The 22730-nt window shown below is 38.4% G+C and overlaps 1 protein-coding gene across 1 annotated transcript in view; it reads right to left on the bottom strand.

Moving 5' to 3' along the window:
* The window catches only part of LOC149743904 (uncharacterized), a 104017-nt gene that overhangs the window by 65319 nt on the left and 15968 nt on the right, over positions 1-22730 (bottom strand). Inside the window, exons 3-4 of the mRNA XM_089906044.1 lie at positions 21099-21141; positions 5807-6070 (exon numbers count right to left, since the gene is read on the bottom strand). Coding sequence (XP_089762170.1) covers positions 5807-6070; positions 21099-21141 — 307 coding nt within the window. The remainder of the gene's footprint in view (positions 1-5806; positions 6071-21098; positions 21142-22730) is intronic.

The raw sequence follows: 22730 nt of genomic DNA on the forward strand, positions 1-22730 counted from the left end.
CCTGGAGGGTATTATGCTTAGTGAAATAAGTCAGACAAAGACAAATACTGTAATGATATCACTTATAAGTAGAATCTAAAAAATAAGACAAATGAATGGATACAACAAAACAGAAACAGATTCACAGATATAGAAAACAATCTAGTGGTTACCAGTGGGGAGAGGGAAGCGAGAGGGGCAAGATACAGACTGGGAATTAGGAAGTGCAGACAACTTATGTATAAAATAAATGAGATACAAGGATATATTGTAGGGCATGGGGAATATAGCCAATATTTTATAGTAACTTTCAATGGAGCATAATCTATAAAAATATTGAATCACCACGTTGTACACCTGAAATTAACATAGTATTGTAAATCAATTATACTTTAATAAAAAATTAGAATTTTATGTACAATAAAGGATACCAAAGTCAGACTGAAAAACAGTTGATGGGTAGAAGACATATACATTACCCAAAACCCAATAAAGGACTCAACATCTGAATACAAAAACTTCTACATCTCTAAAGACACAGAATACTCAATAGAAAAATGAGCGAAGGTCATGATAGGCAATTCATAGAATGGAAAACATGAATAGCAAGAAAGTATATGAAGACCTAACTTTTCTAGAATCAGAGCAATGCAGAATTAAAACACCTTACTTCATATGAACCCACACATGCCAAATTTCCAGAAGTTAAAATGCAAATTATGCTGTGGAGCAACTACGCCTGTGCATCACAACTACTGAGCCTGCGCTCTAGAGCCTGGGAGCCACAACTACTGAGCCCGCGCGCCTAGAGCCTGTGCTCCGCAACAAGAGAAGCCACTGCAATGAGAAGCCTGCGCACCGCAACGAAGAGTAGACCCCTCTCGCTGCAACTAGAGAGAGCCTGAGTGTAGCAACGAAGACCCAATGCAGCCAAAAATAAATTAATTAATTAATTTTTTAAAATGCAGATTAACAGCATGTGGTGACAAAGGATATGGCAAGAGAGAAATTCCAAGTATTGCTGGTGAGGGGGAAATGGTACAGCTATTCTGGGGAGGAATCTGTGAAATAAGGCATATATATGACTTCCACCTCAGCCATTCCACAGCTGCACTGTTACTCAAGGGGACATGTGGAAAGAGTGTATTAATGCCTTATGGTGGACATAAAGTGTTGAAAATAGCCTAAGTATGTATCACCAGGGTAATGGATAAGCAAAACATGGTATTAACATATGGTGGAATATTAGACAGTGGCCAGAAGCAATAATTTCTATGGAGCAACACAAATTTTAAAACAATAATTTTGTGTAGAAAAAATAAAAGAACAGGATGTGATTTTTAGTCGATACTACTTTTGCAAAAATCAGAAAATACAAAACAATTCGATATTTCAAATATATACACGTTTAAAATAACTATGAAAGGTGAGTTGGGAAATTACATATTAAATGGCCCAAATGGTGCTATATAGGGGAAAATAAAGGAAATAAATCTGGCAGAGGAACGTCGGGGCCAAAACCAATCTTAAAAGTATTAGAAAATAGAGTGACCGTACACACTGATGATAGAGTAACATGAACTGAGGCATATGGTCCCTTTTGAGTAAATGCCTTAAATACAAACTAAAAAAATAATGTCATAAGATTTACAAGCACTATAAAAATATTTGGCATTATTGCAGTAGATAGTAGAAATATATAACCTTTCAACTTAAATAAAAACAAGACTGATGAAATATCAGCTTTGTTCCCATGTCATCCATGCTAAGGAAGAAATAATAAATCAGCTTTTAAGATAGAATTTTTTACAATGAGAGATAAAAAAACAAACAAAAAGAAACCCTAACTGTTTATCCCATGAAGGGAGAAAAAAACAATTTGAAAAGTCACAGTAGAACTCTCTGAGGATAATATTTAACATCAATTTTTTTAAAACAGAATTTTAAGAAGCTGGTTTTGAATTGTTTATAGAGTTTCTAATTAGCATGCTGAGGAAATACAGGGTCCATCTTAATCCAGAAGCAAGTAAAAAGTTCTGACTCTTAAAATTCTAGGCTCTAGAGTAGGTGCGTGCTGGTGTGCTGGTGTGTATGTGTGTGTGTGTGTGCACATTTGCTGTGTGTTTTCAATAAACTCAAGAGTACATAAGGTGTATGTTATTACATGGTAACAATTCTTGAGCAAGTCTAACTGAAGGTCAGTAGCAAACAAGTAGATGCCGCTTGGGTGGCCCTCCAAACTCTCAGGTAATGCGCAGATCTGGCTTGGCATTCATGTTCTGCTTTTAGACATAATGCATTTTTATGTTCTTGTTAGCACTGAAAGACTAACTTGAATATTTTGCAACTGATGAAATGGACAACAGAGCAGTAACCTAGAGTTTACAAGTATTTGGGGCAGTAAAACTTTAGTTCTAGATTTAACTTGGATTTTAGTCCTAATTTAACTTGGACTTTCTACAACGCATTTTTTTTCTATAAACTGGAGGTATATACCACCATAATCCTAAAAAACCTGTGACTTTGGGCTTCAGGGGTCTAAGCCTTCTCTCTAAGTGACTGAAAGGTACAACTGGATATTAGACCTGTCTAAAAATTGTCCTTTTCTGTCCTCATATACAAGGGTTCAGCTTGATTTTTGGATAGCTGTCATTAAAAAAAAAAAAAAAAAACGTGCAAAGAGCTAATGCCCTTTGCTACAAGACAAGACAATTTCTCCTGGACATGCAGTAATAGGAGGCAATGCCATGTGTTGGAAGCATGCACATATTTTATGATAGATATTAATCTGGAGGCTAACAGCTAGGTGCTCTGGTTGAAGTAGTTTATTTCAAACATACATATAATGTTAACCCACTTTGTAACAAAGCCTTCAACATTTCATATGCAAATTCGTTTTTCTTTCTAGTTTAAGCCCAAGGAAATCCCTATAAGTCTTGTCTCCAAAGAGAAAATATAAAGAATTCATAAGATTAAAGAGTTCTTATCAATTGTATAAAACACTAGAAATGTACTAACTAGACAAAAATGTAGACGTCTAAGAGACAGAAAAGTAGAGGACTGCACTGAGATTGCAATCCTGAGAAAAATACATTATTTCTAAATGAAAAAGTAAAAGGAGATAGTATAAATTAAAGCCAGAAGAAAAATTTTAAACCTACAAAAATACGAGTCAATACAAAGTTAAAAACCCATGAATTTTACTATATACCCAAAAGATTCACAAAAGATCTCATGAATATCACAAATTAAAATAAAACAAAAGCCAGAAATATTGTTTTCCCCAAATTGTACTACTACCTGCTTATTGCTTCAGTGGTAAGAAGAAAAATTATCTTCAAATAGTTAAATTGTATACCTACTTATATTTTAACTCTTAGGTGGATCTTGTTATATAATATATATTATCTCTAAAGAAAACTTGTTGATTGTTTATTTTGGCATCTCTTAGGAAATTCCTATTTAATTAGATAAATCTCCTTAGAGAACTCTTAAATAAAAATAGATGCAAATATAGTATGTTTCATATCATTCATTTTAGACCTCTAAGAGTTGGAAAAGCTCAACCTGGAGAAGAAACTAGTTTTATTGAGGGAAGAAACTACTTTCCAGTTTAGAAGAGGAGGGATTATCCCATTTGTGTAGAGGAAGCAATCGGGAAGATACAAAAAGAATGATCCTTGCCTAGTGCTAAGGCCAGAACTACTGTGAATATTGTACCAGATCTTGTAAAAACAGCCACTGTGCTGGCACTCACAGGCCTGGGTCATGGTGTGTTCAACAATAAAACTTTGTTCCAAAGGACGGAACTCCTTTGGGCCAAAAAGCTTTCACCTGCATTATTCCATTAACCTCACTGTTTTGTTATGGGAAATGTGTTTATTTTTTGAAATGACATTGAAATATATCCTTAAAAGAACACTTTAGGTCTCAACAAGATTCTCTTCTCTTTCAGCCAACACATTACCTTTTAGAAATCAACAGTCTACTTCTTTCTTTAAATCATCACATTTCAAAGCTGTAGCAGCTAATAAATGTTAATATAATTTTTCCAAAACTGCAATCTCCCTAAATTTCTATGCTGTCTTCTTTATGCTGTCTTTTCAAGGTAAAGGTATCTTTCCAGTTTTCTTAGCATTATCAGGATTATGGATTTTGTTCATTGTTAAAGTTCGTTATTTATGGACATAAGTTAATGTAAATGCAAAAATATCTTGTATTATTCACAAGCTGGCTGACTTAAATCACTCGCTCTTAAAACAACTTTACTGCTCTCCAATCTGTTCAAATGCACGGAAATATAAATTCAGGATGATGTGGCTTTTCTGCAATGCTTTCTTTTCAGGCTGCAGTCTACATGACAGCGTTATATTTTATCCTTGCTGCTGTTGTTGGTCAATCTATAAAATCTCTCTTGAAGACCCCCAAAACAGCTTGTAATTTACTTTTACTTTTGGTGACTCACTGTTTTCAAATTGCCATGTCTGACCATATCCCCCTTCCAGGGGAATTTATGCAGACTCTTGTTTTTTTCTTCTACATACTGATTTACTCTAACCTGAGCAATTTACCACTTCTACATCCATATAGTAGCTCAAATAAAATGAGTTCCTGTGTTAATCCCACAGTAAACCTCGGTAATTCTCACATCACAGGAGTTGTAAACGTTTGTTAACAGAAAAAGAATGTTTTTCCCAAAATAGCTACATAACTCTTAAGACTACTCAAATTCCTAAATAATCCTTTTTACAAGACCCCCGCCAACTTTATTTTGATACATTAAACATGTGAAGCCTATTTTAAAAGGTATTTAACAGTGACTTCATCAAAACAGCTTCCTAGTTGTTCTCATAATGTCTTTTTTCTAAAGTTTTCAAACTGCTTTTAAGCCAACTTGAATAGTGATGAATGTGAGCCGCTATCAAAACGCTTCAGAAGCATTCTGCCAGACAAGATGGGCAAAAATGTTCTAGATCTGCTCAATCTGACATTAGAGGTCATGCAACTTGAAAAAATGAAATAACTATTTCCAACACTCATTGAGCCCTTCATTTTAAAAATAGCTTCAGGGCTATTTCCACACTCTACATTTAATAATACAATTTTTTAAAAAGGATGTTAGGCTCGGTGAAATCAGAAACTGATCTGCCACTTAAAGCTGGTGAGTCTATTCTTAATGGGCCTCTGGTAGATTTGGGACACTGACGATAGCAGTTTCATTTAAGAACTTCACTAGTAAAAAGAATGACATCCGAAAAGGACTGCTGGGGAAGACAGGGAAGAGAAGACCGGAGTCTCCTGAGAAGAAAAAGAGAAACGATTTAAATAAAGTCGCTAAGGAGGAAGGAGGTGGTGAGACGCGTAGACAGAAGAGCGAGAAAGAAGATTTAACGAAGAAGTGAAATGGAGCGCAGAGGAAGGCAGAAGCTAATGAGGAAACAAATGGGAAAAGGTAGTGTTTTCAAACAGGCATGCACCAGGAAGGGACGAGTTACGGCCTGGAGTAGCCCCAGTGCTTTCAGGTGAAAGAGATGCTCGCAGAGAACAGGGACAAGCAGTTTACTTCCAGGCTTTGGAGCAAACTAAAATTCCCTGCCCCGAGCCTCTCCCAGCCTCGGCCGAGCGCGGAGGCGGCGGCTGGGGAAGGGACCTAGCCAGGAGCCAGGCCCGGCGTCCTGCTCCTCTGGGCTCCGCGGCCGAGGGAAAGAGGCGAGGATTAAGCGGGGAGAGGTCCCGGCCGCAGCTCGGCGGCACCCCGAAAACGGTCCGGGGCCTCGGCGGTGCCCGCGAGCCATTCCCCCTGCGGCGGGGCGCCCAGCGGCCTTACCTGGGGCGAGGGAGGGAGGCGAGGTCTAGGGCGTCCGCTCGCGCCCGCCGCAGAACCTCTCTGCTGCACTCAGCCCAGGCTTCCACAGGAGGCGCCGCTTCCCCCTCGGGGGCTTGGCCACCGCCTCCGCCGCCTCCGGGGCTGTTTACACCGTTGGGCCCCGCACGCCGCCTTCTCTCCACCCTAGCGCCGTTGCCGATTCGGCCGCCGCCACCTCCTCCGCCGCAGCCTCGTCTCTCTGGAGCATCTTCCAGCCACCGAACCCTGAGAAACAGAGACTCCAGCCGCGCCGGCAGGAAACTCCCCCGCAACTGCTAGGGGGACGAAGCGGTCAGAACACCGGCCGCTTTTCCGCCATTGAGCAGCAGCCTCTCCGCTCCTTCTGCCTATGCAGACTCTTAACCCATAATTGCTTTACTCTTTACCTCTGTTTCTGGGTTCTTAAATTATCTGTTACATCAGTGTTCTTCATTACTCAAATTATTTTTTCTTAGGAACTTTTCCTGGAAGTAAGTTCATGCTACTTTTGACAAGCAAACATTTGACTTCCGAAAGAATTCTTACGGAAATGGGTTTATATCCCAAATGCACCACCAAAAACCTTTGTGACCTTGCATAAACGTCCCTTACCATTTCAGGTGCTATCTTTGCTTGACTCCAAAGTGAACTGATTAAAACTATGAGCATCTAGCTGTTATGTACTTTTGTCTCAGTTTGGTCAATGAAACTCTCAAAAATCCATCAGATTTTCATTATTTTTATCATTAGCCTGTTTGTGGAAAATAAGTTACCATTTATGGAGCCAGTGTTCTCCTTTATTCCGGCATCCAATCATTGTAAATATTTCTCATGGACACATTCTTAGAAGGCCTATGAATAACCTGGCCTCTTACTGATTCTCCCTTTTGGAGTCTTACTAGCCAGACTTCCCCAATAACTTTCAGAGAGAGTTTTCCCCCTTTCTGGGTCTTCTTTTTGACTTCTATACGCCATAGAACTTTCAAAAGTCATCACACCAATACTAATATTACCACATACCCCCCAAAAAGCTCCAAGCTGTTTATGCCTATTCGTTAAGTTAATACTTTATCAAAACTTGTCCAATTGAGTAGTTTTAGCACAGATATTTTACACATTTTAGCACAGACATGCTCTGTTTAAGGCTGACAGATCCATTAGGAATTAACTTTCTGGTACATTTTCCCTCTGACATTTTCCTCACAACTGCGTTTCCTCATAACTGAGCCATCAGTTATCTCTTGCCTATAGAAAGGCAGATAAGAGAAAAGAAAGCTAAGTGAGAAAAGATATGTAAATAGACTAGCACAATATTGGACACATAATAAGTATTCAATAAATGATAGCAAGTATTCTTACCCTTATCCTCACATTAGTTTATATGTATTAAAAACTGATTGCTGGACTCAACTCTTTACTTCCATTTCTCATTAGATCCTCACAGAAACCTTGGAGGAAGCGAGGTTTTATCCCCATTTTACAGGTTGGGAGACTGCAGCCTAGAGGGCTTAAGTACCTTAACTGAAGTCATATAGTCAAGAAATAAGCCTATATTTGTCACAATCACTTGCCCATGCTTTGACGTGACACCACCACCCATCATTTACCCAGCTTCACCAAGGTACTACGAAATTTTTTACTCTTATTCTCCTCTCTTTGCTTCATACTGCCATTGCCACCAACCCAGTCAAATTCACTTTTAATTTTCCAATGTTAGTGAAGGGAGTAGAAGGTGGAAATTGAGGTTAAAGGAGGAAACTTTAATGTTATTCAAGGATGACTTCATCTTAACTTCCAGCCTTCGTCTACCCATTCTCTGCTCCAGTCACACGCAGAGTATTTGCTATCTCTTCCATAAGTCTTGACTTTTCTTGTCTTTATGCCACTTTTCTTTTCTCCATTTGCAATGAATCTCCCTTTCCCTTGGTTCTTCACCATTTCTTACTCCATACTCTCCATTAAAATTCAAATCTACCTTTAAAGCCCAACTCATATACCAGTTCTGTCCTGCAGTCTCCTGGATCTGCCAAGTCAGAACTAACCACTCGCTCCTCCGTGCTCCTGCAATGGCAAAGATGTTAGAAGGGCGAGTGACTTTACAGCTCGCTCACCACCTGCGGGAAATATGTCCTATCTGCCCTTCCACATCCTTTCTCCACCCAATTCTATATGGATGGCTTGCATGGCCTATCTTAGTAAGTGTCCTTGCTCTGGCTTCTGTTTGGCTCACCAATGAAGAGTACCAATAGAAGATTGTAGGGAATGAAGGAGGGGAGTGAAGTTAGGGTATTAATTCTTGCCAAATTGCTGGGAGTTGGCTGCATCCCCCAACTAACGTATAGTGCTTCTCTGTGGGGCATCACAGCATCTTTGGAGAGGACTCTCTCTCCAGCAAGGCTTCCTTTCTCTTTCATCTCCTATAAAGTAGCCACACTTTTACTGAACCCAGGGGCACTACACTATCTCTTGATTCTCTACATTGGGCTCAATTTATCCTTATTGATGTACCCCTGATTTCCTGCTGAGACCCTGTCTGATGAACTTCGTAATATGCTCTTCTAAGCTGTTAATTTTACAAACCACATTATTACACTTATTAGAAGAATGTCTTCAGGATGTGTCAGTAAGCTCTGATTGATGATAATGGTAAACAGCTAGAATTTATGGAACATAAAGTATGCTTTGGTTACTCTCTTGAGTACACCGTGTGCATTATTCTAATTAATTAAAATCACTATTAGCTAAGCAAGGCACACAGATGCTAAGAGGTTCCCAGAAGTAACTTGCTCATGGTCACTCCAGTGTCTCAGTAGTGTTTAGGACTCAGATCTGTCCAAAGCCTAAACCTTAAGCTCTAGGTCTAAGCAGTGGGTCTCAAACTTGAGTATGCATCAGCATCACCAAGAGAGCTTGCTGAAACAGGTAGTGGGCCCCACCCCCAGAGTGTCCCAGTCTGTAGGTCTGGAGCAGGGCCCAAGACTTTCACTTCTAAAAATTCCTACGTGCAGCTGATGTGCTGGTCTGGGTACCAGACTTTGAGAACCACTAGTCCAGGCATTTTAGGTCCAGAATTTCAGGTGTTAGAATAATTTTCTGGTGATAAACTGTCGAAAAAAAAAAAAAAAAGCACTGCATTTTCCTGTTTGTAAGGAGGTAATACATTCAATCTTAAAGAGTCAATAATGGGGCTAAGTATTTAAGAAAGAAGAGTTATTCTCCAGGAAGATGGGAGGAGATGGACATTCTAAGGACAGGAATGCCCTTTCAGGAAACTTGCAAAGGGAACAGAAAAATAACATAGTAAGATTCTGCTATCCAGTGTTCACAGAACATGAGTGGGATACTCTTGACTGTAGAATGGGAAGCCAACTTTTGCTCACCATATACATACCTTATTCAGTACAAATGTTTATTAAGAATCTCCAAAAGCTAGACACTAGGCATCAGGGCTACACTGATAGAGCAGATAAAGTGCCTGGCCTCAGGGAGCTTGTGCTTCAGATGACGTACATCAGCTAGATAGACTGAATGACGGATACTATATTGGGTTCACACTTCGTCTCAAGAAAAAAATATATCCATAGACGTGATCCAGGAGTCAAATGGCAAAAGACCTAGCCTCAAAGCGAGTGTTAATTTCATTAAATGGTAGGTAAAAATTATTTTATATGCCGAGATAGGCTCTGCTTAAAAGACACACTATTCCTCCAAACGTATTATACAAGCCAGCTTACGAACCTGTGACTTTTTCTAGGAGAAGTGTTGCCTTCTTTCCCAAGAAGGGAGCGGTAGGGGTCGGGGTGGAATTAGTTTCATCATCAGAGGCACAGTCTCACTACTACTGCTCAGCTCCAATTCGCAACCTTCTGAATGGTTTCCAGACTAAGTCATTTAGCAAAGTGATGAAGAAAAAATGGCCCATTAATCTTATGATGCGTGTTATAACTTAACTCTGGGTTTAGCATAGGAAAAATATTATTTGCATTGATTAGAAATATGCTTTATGGCTGCATATATTATTCACTCTGAACATTCTAAAATTATTAGCTGGGTTGACATGATGAACTGCACAGGAGTACTTCTAGATGACATCTCAATGTCATCTGTTACTCACATCATATAGGTCTAGAAATCAATATGTATTTTACTCAATATGAGATCTTATTCCAAACACCAAAATATGCCTGTTTTTATTCGATGGTTATCATCATGAAACTACCAGCTAAACATCATTTAGAAAATTCAAAGCAAGTAAATTACTGTATTAACTGTCCAACTATGACTACGACTTTCCTCCACTTATAGCTGAACCTAATATAATGATCTGGTCAGTCTGACTAGGAGGATTTATTCATTAATTTACTCAAATGTTCTGAGGTATATTTTGAAGGACTTAAATTATGGTCTGGTTTGTAGGATCCAACAGTAAGCGTGCAGGTTTATCTCCTACAAGCTCTGTGACCTTGCCCAAGTGACTTAGCATCTCTGAGCCTCACTTTCCTAACCTGTAAAATGAAAACAATAATAGAACCCAAGTTGTAAAGCTGAAGGGAAAAAAGTAATATGGTAATGTATTTTGGCACAAAAGAGCAGTTACGCTGATGGTCATTATTTGTGAATACTGTTGCTAAGATTATTGAAAACCTGTTTTGTGTTAGGTGCTGTTCAAGGACTAGAATTTTAAGACTGTTCTTCACCTTTATCCCAGTTTTACCTGCAAAGTTCTGCCATGCACTGGAAAAACATACTGGTATTTCTAGGGAAGGGGACCACTCAGGTGACATTTTTGTTTCACCAGGTATATAAAGTATACAAAGGTTATAGTGTATCTTTTAAGTCCTTTGGACATCTAGTTACCTTTCACTAGAATGATTCTAGTAGATCCTGATAGATACCTGAGACAAGGTCAGGTCAGTGATGTTGGTACATTTTCTGGCTTAAGAGCATAGGGCAGAAACACAGGAAGAGAGGTCTTCCTTTTCCACTCCTGTTACTAAGAACCCTCTCGAATAATGACAATCTGAAACAGATCACTACATTGTTGCATGTTGTAGAATCAAAGCAGTGTACAACGCAAAGAGCACTGGCCTCCATTATACTTGCATTTCACTCGAGATTCACTTTTCTAGACCGTGGAGAAAGCAGACGTTCCAACACTTTCCAGGTACTGGAATATTACAATCTGGCAATCTCCACCACTGCATGTTTGATCACACTATTCCCTGCAAATGGAATGCTGTTCCATCAAGGTCAGATTGACCAGTGCAAATACCTGATCTTATTGTACGGTCAGAACCAAATTAACTTACTGAAATTCTGCCCAGCTCAGGGTCTACCTTCTCTGTGAAACCTCCTGTGAGATCCCAAGTTACAAACAACTCTATCTTCTTCAGAAGACACTGTATACTATATAAATAGTAATTTACATATAAATATATATATGTGTGTGTATTTCTTTGTTACATTAAGTTATAACTCCTGTGGTTTCTCTTCTTAACTAAACTGGACCCCCTTATCATCACAGTGGCCATGTACATCATTGTATCCTCCAAAAAATCCAGATAATAATATCATGGATATTATTACTCAATATCATGGATTCAGTATATAGTTGTTTAATAGAAAACAATTAACTAACCACTGCAGAATACTAGTGTCTCTCAAGGTGTGTTCAGTGGATCATAAATCCTATGAGACAGTCCATGAAGGAAAAGATTTCAAATAAATTTGGGATCTGTTGTCCACTGCATCTCCTTATCAGAGACTCATAATTCACAAGACTCGTAAAAAGCTCTGTAGCAAAGAAACTGTTGACTTAGTTTGACCCAGTATTTCTCTTACAAGAGTATCAGTTCTGGAGGTCAAGGACATTTTCCACCTCTAATACAACATCTCTACTGCCTAGTAGAGTGCCTGGCACTTAGTAGACACCTAATAAATATTTGAATAAGTTTCAACATACATTCCCCTTTTAAGCTATAGAAGAAAAACACAGTATATAGTAGATTTTGATTTACTTAAGGAGAATAATAATATGAATAGAAAAATTTACACAAATCATTTTGAAGTATATATATTTGATAATACTTTTTTCCACAAATCTACACAATTGCACATTTAGTGGTGATAGTAAACGAACTACATTTGCTTCTGAAAACTTGCTAAGAAGGATGGCTACTAAAAACTACAACTTGAACCCAAAACAATTGATTTAGTTCATTGGTCCCCACTCCTTAGCAGTTTTAATATAGAAGAAAATAGACGCATATATTTCTTTTCTGCCATAATATGACATCATATAAGGAATGCTATTTTATTAGCTAGAAATAAGATTTGCTTTTGTTATTTTAGTACATTTGATCACATAAGAATAATTCTAGATTTTTTCCCCTCCTGTGACTCTCATAGCATCCCCATCTAAAATAGACTTTGGAGATTTAGATCAAATGTCATATCAATTGTCCTAGACTGCTTACTATGTGCTTTCACTATAGATTTTAATGTCAATAGAGAAAGGAGGAGGAAAAGTCAGAGGGAAATGAAACAGGTGTATGCAACACCCCTCTCTACTACCGACATTTCTCAGAATTCTGGGGGAAGTTGCATCTATAAGTGGAAAGTTTTTCACCATGGAACTCACGGTGGTTGAACTTCTCGTGAAGGATTTTTTTTTCACTACTGAAGAAAAATATGTTTGATTTTACCATAACTGAAAAGTTCTCCTGTTTCTACTTCTGAGGTTTGCCCTCAAGACTACTGTTTACCTAATGGAAGAGACTGCTATGCATGGAGGAAAAAGTGCACCATTTGAAGAAAAAGCTGAAGGAGTGATATTCAGGTAGCTCCTCATTCCACCAATGAAAACATACACATAGATTTTCCACTTTACACCTCATTTTCCACCTTATTTTCATGATTTTGAAATGAATATGTAGGGTCTGATGAGTTTGTCAATAGTCTACAATTATTAGTGTTATTAAAATAGAATACAAATGATAAGCCATATGTAAAAATGCTGTGTGAATAAACTGCTATACTCCAAATAATACAAATGAGTGAATGGCAGTAAATGCTAAGAGGGATTAACAACATAAAGGATATTAAATAAATGATGACCGTATTTCATTTTTTTTTTTTTTTTTTTGCGGTACGCGGGCCTCACTGTTGTGGCCTCTCCCGTTGCGGAGCACAGGCTCCGGACGCGCAAGCTCAGTGGCCATGGCTCACGGGCCCAGCCGCTCCACGGCATGTGGGATCTTCCCGGACCGGGGCACGAACCCGCGTCCCCTGCATCGGCAGGCAGAGCACTGAACCACTGCGCCACGAGGGAAGCCCTTCTCTCTCACTCTTACTCAACTCCTAAATAACTAAGAGAATATGCTCACAAATGGTAAGCATGTTTTGGATGTTCGATGTGTGTTTGTGGGAAAGAGCAAAAAAAAAACTGCCTCAATTAGGTCAAATATCATACAAGAGATGAATGAGATTAGAGATGGGATTGGGATTTGTGTTAGTTACTCAATAGCTAACCAATCACAGATATGACAGTGTAGTGCAATATGCAAATATACTTTTAAACAACTTCTCTTAAGTTATCTACTGTCTGTAAAGACAATCACACTCAACTGCTCTGCACTTAACCCCAGAGCTTCTGAGTTAGAATCTGTTAGAAATAGGTACACGTTTCATTGCTTTGGCAACATTTACATGGCTCTGCATCAGGCAATATAACTGCTAAGATCACACTCTGGGAATTCAGGAAAGGCTAGTGTCCAGTTCTGGTCGTTCTACCACCCAACTGTGATCTAGGGTAAATTCCTGATAAAAAAAAAAAAAAAAAAGAAAAACCCTGAAGATGCTGAAACAGTATTTCCTACTTCACAGGGTCATCATGGGGTTAAAAGGTCATTAGGATAAAGTGCCTCTCACCCAGGAAACACTGATAAATGCTACTGATGCTACCATCATCATCATCGTGACCGATCAAGAACATATGGCCACATGGAAATTCAACATTCCCTGGGCCATTCACAACTTTCCTTTAAAGGACTCATATTCTATGTGGGGTCTTAACACCTTCAAATAACAGAAAATACAAGTCTTTACGCCTTTTTTTCTGTAGCTAATTTTGGCATCGTTCACCTCTGTCCACTTAAGTGTTGGTTTAGCATATTCTTGTCACACAAAGAAGCTACTTCCCAAAGAGAGGAACAATGTGTCAAGTGACAAAGACATTGAGTGAAGTCTTTCACATCCTAGATTGTCCACGGTACAGCTCAGCTGGTCTCTGGGTTGGAAGGCCTGGGTCTACTTTGCTCGTCTGTTACAGGGGAAGGGACATGGTCCTTAGCATGTGGTCTGTGAAACAGAGGCAGCTGCGGGTAGAATTATAACACAAGCAGAACTGGCTTCAATTCTTCCTTCTTAGGTCTTTTTCTTCTTGTTCAGCTGTTCAAGGAACTTGCCTGCCCTCTGTCCCTGCCAGGACGATGTTACATCTGCCTGGATAAGTAGGTCACCACTGTATATCAGGAAAGGTCTTATTTGTAATCATCAGGAACCAGATACGGCTAATTTGAGCAGAAAAGGAAACTTTTGGAAGTTTCTGGTTAGGTCTCAGTAACTAGAAGCAGACTAAACAACCGAAAGCCAAGGCTATGCTATTGCAATTATAGGATCAGGCCAAAGTGATGTTATAAGTCCTAGCTGGCCTTGCTACCAAGCAGGAACAGGAAACAGGAGGTTGACCCAGCACTGCTGGCCTTGCTTCTTTACATCATTTATTTGTAATTCAAAATCCAAGAGAGGGGTGCAGTTGGCCAACCTGAGGTCGCCCGACTGTTTTCCATCTGTAAGGGAGACTGAGCATGTGAGTAAACAGTGTATCTGACATGTTCAGCTTGTATAACGAGAGGAAGGCTCTGTTTCTCACCAAGACCCACAAAGTGGAAAATTCCCCAAAGAGAAAGGAATTTCAGATCAGATGCTTGGAAAGTTAAAAACAACAACAACAAACAAATGCAGATGTGGAATTAAAGACATGGAGTCATTAAGAACCTATATGTGGAGTGATTCAGACCTGAGTTCACATCTGGAGCAAGCTACTCAATCTTGCTGAGCTTCAATTTTCTTTAAAGGAAACAACGTGGAAGATGATATCCACATGTAACTTGTGGTACACATGAAGGAGGGTAGTACAGTATATGATGCCTGGCACATCCTATGCATTTTCTAAAACTACTAGTAGTACTATTATTATTGTTACTTATTATACAATTTATTGTAGAAATTAACAGGGAGAGTATTAATAAATGTTAATACAGTGCTAAGTGTCACATTTATGATCTCAACTAATTATTTGTTGATTCAACAAACATTCCACGTATCAAAAAATAACTTGTTAGTATGTATATATATATATATATATATATATTTTTTTTTTTTTTACAGAAGAAAAGAAACCCTGAGGCTTAGGAAGTGTAAACAATGTACCAAAAGTCACTCACTTAAGAGGTAATGGAATATTATTCAGCCTTAAAAAAATGAAGGAGATCCTTTCATTTGTGACCATATAGATGAAACAGGAGTGCATTATGCTGACGAAATAAGCCAGACAGGATAAATACGAATGATATCATTTATATATGGAATCTAAAAAGAAAAAAAGCCACACTCATAGAAACAGAGTAGAAAACTGGTTGCCAGGGGCTGGGGTGTGGGTGGGGAAAAGAGGGGAAGACTGGTAAAAGGGTACAAACTTTCAGCTGCAGGATGAATAAGGTCTGAGGATCTACTGTATAACATAGTTACTACAGTCAATAATACTGTATTGTATAACTAACATTTTCTGAGAGAATACAACTTAAGTGTTCTCACCAAAAAAAGAAAAAAAGGAAAAAGGTGTCATGAGCTGTTAGATGTATTAATTAACGTGATGGGAAGGATCCTTTTACAACAGATATGTATATCAAATCATCATGATATACTCTTTGACTATCTTACAATTTTGTCAATTATACCTCAATAAAACAGAAAAAAAAGAGGTAATAAAGATGAGACTCCAATCCAGGATTATCCAGCTCAAAAAACTACACTCTTAACCATTACAATATAGTATCCATCCATATGTTGTAACTGTAAAATGCTTAACACAAAGGAAACGTTAAATAAATGGTATTTATTCTAACTCTAATGCTTACTAGATATTAGTTATGTGGTATGCTTTACTTCTAACTACAAGGGTATAAGGTGCAAATTCTTGCTACAGAACAGAAAAGCCCCTGTGGTACCCTGTAGGATAAACACAGTGCCTGTAAATCTCTCATCTCTCAACCCAGAGTCTCCTCAAGTTGGAGGTCTTTACCCCCTTTATAATGTGGGAATAATGCCTTTCCCACATTTGCACTGGGCATGAAAATCCATACTTCCAGGTGTATACTGAACCTCCATTTAGCTCCTCGTCACCTTGGAATCACCAGACCAAAGATCATTTATTCCATTAATATAAATGATCTAGGGATAGAAGTACAGAGTATACAGAGAGTGTTGGAGGAATCCAAACAACAAGTCCTCCACTCTCAAAACAAATTTTAGAGTTCCAAAAGTAAAGAGCAATGTTTGGAAATAAAACTAAAAATGAAACTAACATCTACAATTAGCCAAGTATTTATTATGGGCCAGGCTACTTACTAGGCACTTGATAAACATTACAGCTCATCTTCCTGCAGCCCTTCAAAGCATATAATATTGTTTCTATTTCATAGAGAAGAAAATTGTATCTAAGCAGGTTAGTGATTAGCCCAAGACCACAGGGCTAGGCTGTAAGAAAAGAAGGCCAAGTTTCAGTGGTCAAAATGGTGATGGATGTTATAACTAGAAGATTACGGCTAATCAAATAAAAATATTCAAAACGGTCCTAATGTATTATTAGGATTTCTTTAGAATAACTTGGGTGCCTTAGTGAATACAGTAGTGGTAGGCACTACAGTCTCTTTAATTTGCTAATCATACAAATCTACTTTAATATTCTTGGTGACAAGGAGCTAACTACTGATAAGACAGCTTCTTCAGTTTTGGGGCTACTCCAGGGTGAAATGCCGGAACGTCTTACTGCCTGCAATGTTACCTAGTTCTACCAGGGGGAATAAAGCAGAACAAGTAGCCACTGTTCTTGACAAATGGATACAGTTTCAGTTTTTCAAAATATGAGTGTCAGATTCATTCATTGTATCAGATAGATTGGCTTTGCCCATTTACTAATGGATGGCACACTGCAGACACACGTTGGGTCAAAGGACTCAATGTCACCTCATTGATACTGTCATCAATATAATTTGTATTGGCCTTTTGTCTCACCCTGACTTTAAGGACTATGTGAGGAGATCCAAGTCTCCAGACCATGGACTGATCACCTCTGCTTGACACAGTATTCTCTGCTCATTTCCAGAGGGGACCAAGGATGAGCTCTTGTACTTCTGAGTCTATTCACCCTACCTGGCAACACATACTAGCTGGGCTGATTGGATCAAGCAGGAGCCCCAGAGTTTAAATTTCCAGCTGCATTGGAGGAAACAGAGGCTATGCCCCAATCCCATAACCCCTCACTTCTTACTGCTAGCCTATCCTAGGCTCTTCTTGCTGATAGGAGTACTTCACGCTAAAAATTAATTTTGCTTACCTGATGGCAGTCACACAACCTCAAATGCCATTTTTATAAATAAGGCAACCACCAATGGAGTGTGATTTAGGGTTTTTTCTTCTGTCGACCCTGCCTACCCTATAAAATCTCCCATTACTGCATCATGGAGACTATAATCCTTTTCCGAGGGAACAGATTCTTTCCAACCTTAAGATGAAATAAGAACTTACATTTCCATACTGCCCAAGAGGAAATAAACTGATTACAAAATGCAGGAGAATGACTGATTTTCCACATTTGTTGTGTTCATTAAAGGGTTTTTGAATAGACTTGACAGTATTAAAGAAGTTCAACACACACAAAATAAAAATTAATAAATGAAGAGAAAAAAATTGCATTTACAACAAACAACAAAATAAACACATTGATATATAAAAGGTTGTTATACATCGATGAAAAATGGATGTCATAAAGTCACAAACTAAAAAGTATTAACAGCCAATAAAGATATGAAAATATGTTCAACCTTGCTATTATTAATCAAAGAAATACAAATAAAATAATTCAGGTGTCATATTTTACTGACTAGAATGACAAAGTTTTAAAAAACTTGATAATACTGGTATTGATATTGATAATACTGGTACTGATGAGTGTGTGTAAGAAACCACACTGGATGTTAAATTCTTGGTAGAAATAAAAAGCACGGTAACCTTTCTGGAAGACAATATGTCAGTATGTACCAGAACTGACAACCAGCCATTCAAGTTCTAGAAGTCCATTCTAAGGAAATAAACAAATGCTCAAAGACATATGAACAAGGATGCTTGTCTCATTGTTTAGCAAAGCAAAACAGGAATAATCTAAATGTTGAACAGCAGGGACTGGTTAAATAAATAATAGAATGCTGTTCAACCATTAAAAATGATGCTGCAGATTTTTATTAGGTGATGAGTAATCATACTTATATTACTAAATGAAAATGCTATAGAACTGCTTTGTAGTTTGATATAATAATTAAAGGTATTTTATACTTGCATTGTATTTATATGCACCCCGTCACAAAAGAGTTTCCAAAGATACCCTCAAAAATGTTACAGAGATGATTTATCAGAAATGGGATTTTGAGTTATTTTTCCTTTTTTCTTTAAATCCTTTCAATTTTGGAGTTTCTGCAATGAGCCTGTATTATTTTTACAATTAAAAATATTTAAATTTACAACAAAAGGATCTAAATTCCTCCAGTTTTCCATTTATTTTCCACCCTGGCTCGGGGTATTTGTGTAAAAAAAAAAAAAAAATCAGCTTATTTTCTCTTTTGTATCAATCTAAATTTACTTTTCATAAGTTAACTATTTTAGTCTGGCAAAAGTTTCACACAGGAAAATTGTTAAGGTCTGAGTATTCTATTACGTTGAAAAGCACTGGAAACTTTGAAATTATTTCTTTCAGAATTTTCATATAATACTGAAAGGCGGGGGGTGGGAGGTAGCAAAATGAAGGGAAATAGATAGTAGTAGTCAACTTCAATTAAGGAAAAGCAACAAGAGGCAGTTTGTACTCTTTTGATACGGCAGAAGCCCCATGTGTCAACTCATGCTAAAAAATGTATATATACACACACATATATGTTTGTGTGTATTATATGTATATGTGACACACACACATAATTAATCCACAGTCTTAGGCTAATCACTCATTGTGGCAGAAACAACGAGCTGTTGACTACACTTTAATTAGCTCCTCCAGCCTGTAGAGGCATCACTAGGACCAAGATAGGAACAACATTCTCCATCTCCGCTTGCATCTGGGTATGGTTCTGTCCCAAAGAATGTGACCAGAGGTGACCTGAAGAGTTTATGTCTGAAGGATAACGAGTTGATAATTGTAGCTTGCAGCTTCCTCTCTCCTTTCCTTTTTAGGACAAACGTAGAGCCACTTGATGAAGGTGGTGGGTCCCTGAATAACTGAGCAGAAAACTGACCCTCAGACCACCAAAGTCCATACTACACTCCTGAGTGAGTGAGAAATGAACTGTCCATGTGTTGCTCCACTGAGGTTTAAGGTTTATCATTTAGTGTTTAACTAACGCATTTTTTCTTTACACCTCAGTTGCCTTCTCTGTAAAATAAAGTCTTTGAAAAGGATCCACTGTAAGTTTTTTCCATTGCTTATGTTTTTATCTTAGTTTTTAATTCTCAGAAACATTGCGCGCATTTTACCTTTTAAGTTAGTAAGTCTACTTTTTTTCCCACAAAGACGGGTTCTTCAAGTTATGGAGAAGTCATAGCAGACTGTTGCTTCAGTTTAAGATACGCATTCACATATGAGATGAGAAGGGTGAGGACCCAGAGAAACGCCTTTGACAGAGGGGAGTGAGAGCATACTGAAGAACGTTTAGTAATAAAGAATTCAGATGGGAGAAACGGATGCGTTACATCTAACAGATTTGCTCAAAGGAATTCTGGAAAGGCAAATATGTGAAAATGTATAGCAAAGACATGAAATGCCTTTTGGTCCCTAAATGGATTTCATTTCAAAGACGTGCATACTGCAAATACATGTACCATAACACTTCTCTGTCCACTTCTAGAATTTTCTAAAGCCTGACAGAACATCTGCAGAGAGAGGATGTCATTCCAAGATAATCGACTGCAAGTTACTAAATTAAGATAAAAATGTCCTTAACCTTGAACAGTTTTTAAAGAGATTTTAGAAGAAAGGAGCCCTCCAGGGGGTTGTATAACTATATAATTGTACCCTTTCTAAAAGGCTATTTACAGATACATAATGTTTCCCCTCCATTCTTTAAAGTAAAATATAGGATAAAAAAAAATAGTTTGGGGATAATATTTGTTTGGGACAGCAGGCACTGCTAATCAGTACCACTCTCTCCTTATTCCTTACTATCAGAGCCCTGGTTTAGGAGACCCCATTATCCTTAAGGCTAAGGTGGCCAGTTTAAAATCCGAGCTGATGAGATCTAAGTGCAAGTCTGCTGACCATCTGTGGTAAAAAATTTGCTCTCTGAGTTAGACACTGCCTTTTTTTTCTTACTTAATTTCTTTTTTTTTTTTTTCCTTTTCTTTCTTCCTGCCCAAATTGTTGGAACACTACTGGAGATTCTGGGGTCACTTTGAAGCTATGTGGACGTGCTAGAGATGTGGAAGCTGGAAGAGCGAAGCAACCCAGTCCCCTGGTGCTGCCCTTCAGCAGCTGGACTAACGCTAGAGGGACTATCTCCAAACTTCCTGCTACCCGTGGAAAGTAAGGTAAATCACTCATTCACTTTCTGTTACCTACTAACTGATCCAGAACTCTAACCTCAGGGTTGTAGAACCCTTCTCAGTAACCCACAGTCATACTCATGTTCCGGACTCCTGATCATCAGACTTGCTTATAGCAGATGTATGGGGAGGGCGGGCTCTTCTGGAAGCCCTCATACTTCCTCCCCTACCCCCACCACACACAAATAATGATCTTTATGTCCACTCATCCTTTTATCTACACTCAGAGGCCAGGGCCCCCAGGAAGGCTTCACTGACAACCCTTTACTCCTCTCTACATGCAGAAAGGGTAGAGGTGTGGGCTCTGGAATCAGACTTCCTAGACTTGAATTCTTAATCTGTTACTTACCAGTTTAGGACGTGGGCAAAGTAGTTACCTTCTCTGGACACCCCTGTAAAAGAGGAACACTAAGTAGCACCTATGTACCTTACTGAAAGGATTAAATGAGCAAATGCAGGTAAAGTTCTTATAATTTTTTCTTGGGTCAATCAATTCTAGCTGCTATTGTTACCTTTGACTAATTTAGGGCAGAGTCCCTTTGCCCTCCTTTGGTTCTCTGGGCCGTCTCATTCACAACACACACAACCGCATACTGCAGCGTTTTGAAAGGTGGTTCTCAAAATGTGGTCCCTGGGCCAGCAATATCAGCCACACCTGGGAACTGGTTAGAACTCTGGCACTGGAGCCCAGCAATCTGTGTTTTAACAATATTCTCAGGCAAATCTGATGCACACTAAAGGTTGACGACAACTGAGAACATCTGTCTCAGACTCTCCTGGAGGCATTCACCAAAAATTGAGTTACAGGACCTTACACCTGACCAGCTGGAGAAGGGGTCTAGTAATTGCCCTGGTTATCATGCTTGTCATGATTTTTCAGCACATAAATGTTTGAGAATCACTGCCATTTTGAATGTGTGTTTCACTTGTCTGTTTTTCCAGTGGACTTTACTTCCTTGCAAGGAAGGTTTGTGAAGATTTGTTGCTGTTGTTTGCATTATTAGTTTTATTATGCTAATTCTAGAATCTCTGGTGCATAGTGCAATCTCAGGCAGGAAGTAATGGCTCATTAAAACAGGTATCCCAAAAGTCTTAGTAGAACTTCAAGATTAATTCCTTCAGGAAGAGGTAAAATTGTCATTAGATGCAGATGATATGATTCTATATATAGAGAACCCTAAAGACTCTACATGAAAACTACTACAACTGATAAACGAATTCAGCAAGGTAGCAGAATACAAGATTAACATACAGAAATTGGTGGCATTTCTTTATGGCAACAATGAAATATCGGAAAGGGAACGTAAAAAAACAATGCCTTTTAAAATCACAACCCCCAAAATAAATACTTAGGAATAAACCTCACCAAGAAGGCAAAAGACTTATACGCTGAGAACTGTAAGACATTAATAAAGGAAAGTGAAGATGATTCAAAGAAATGGAAAGACATCTCATGTTCTTGGGTTGGAGGAACTAATATTGTTAAAATGCTCATACTACCCAAAGCAATCTACAGATTTAACGCGATCCCTATCAAATTACCCATGACATTTTTCACACAATTAGAACAAATAATCCTAAAATTCATACAGAACCATAAAAGACCCAGAATTGCCAAAGCAATCCTGAAGAAAAAGAACAACGTTGGAGGCATAGCCACCCCAGACTCAGACAGTACTCCAAAGTCACAGTAATCAAAACAGCGTGGTATTGGCACAAAAACAGACATATGGATCAATGGAACAGAATACAGAGCCCAGAAATAAACCCACACACCTCACTTAATCTTTGACAATTAATCTTTGACAAAGGAGGCAAGAATATATAATGGGAAAGAGACAGTCTCTTCCGCAAGTGGTGTTGGTAAAGTTGGACAGCCTTATATAAACCAGTGAAGTTAGAACACATCCTTTCACAAATGAACCTATCTACACACGAAAATAAACTCAAAATGTCTTAAAGACTTAAACATAAGACATGA

This window comes from Delphinapterus leucas, unplaced genomic scaffold, assembly GCF_059928025.1.
Source record: "Delphinapterus leucas isolate spDelLeu-1000000601 "Yukka" unplaced genomic scaffold, BTC_Dleu_Yukka2 spDelLeu_asBTCV2_sq57, whole genome shotgun sequence".
NCBI lineage: Eukaryota > Metazoa > Chordata > Mammalia > Artiodactyla > Monodontidae > Delphinapterus > Delphinapterus leucas.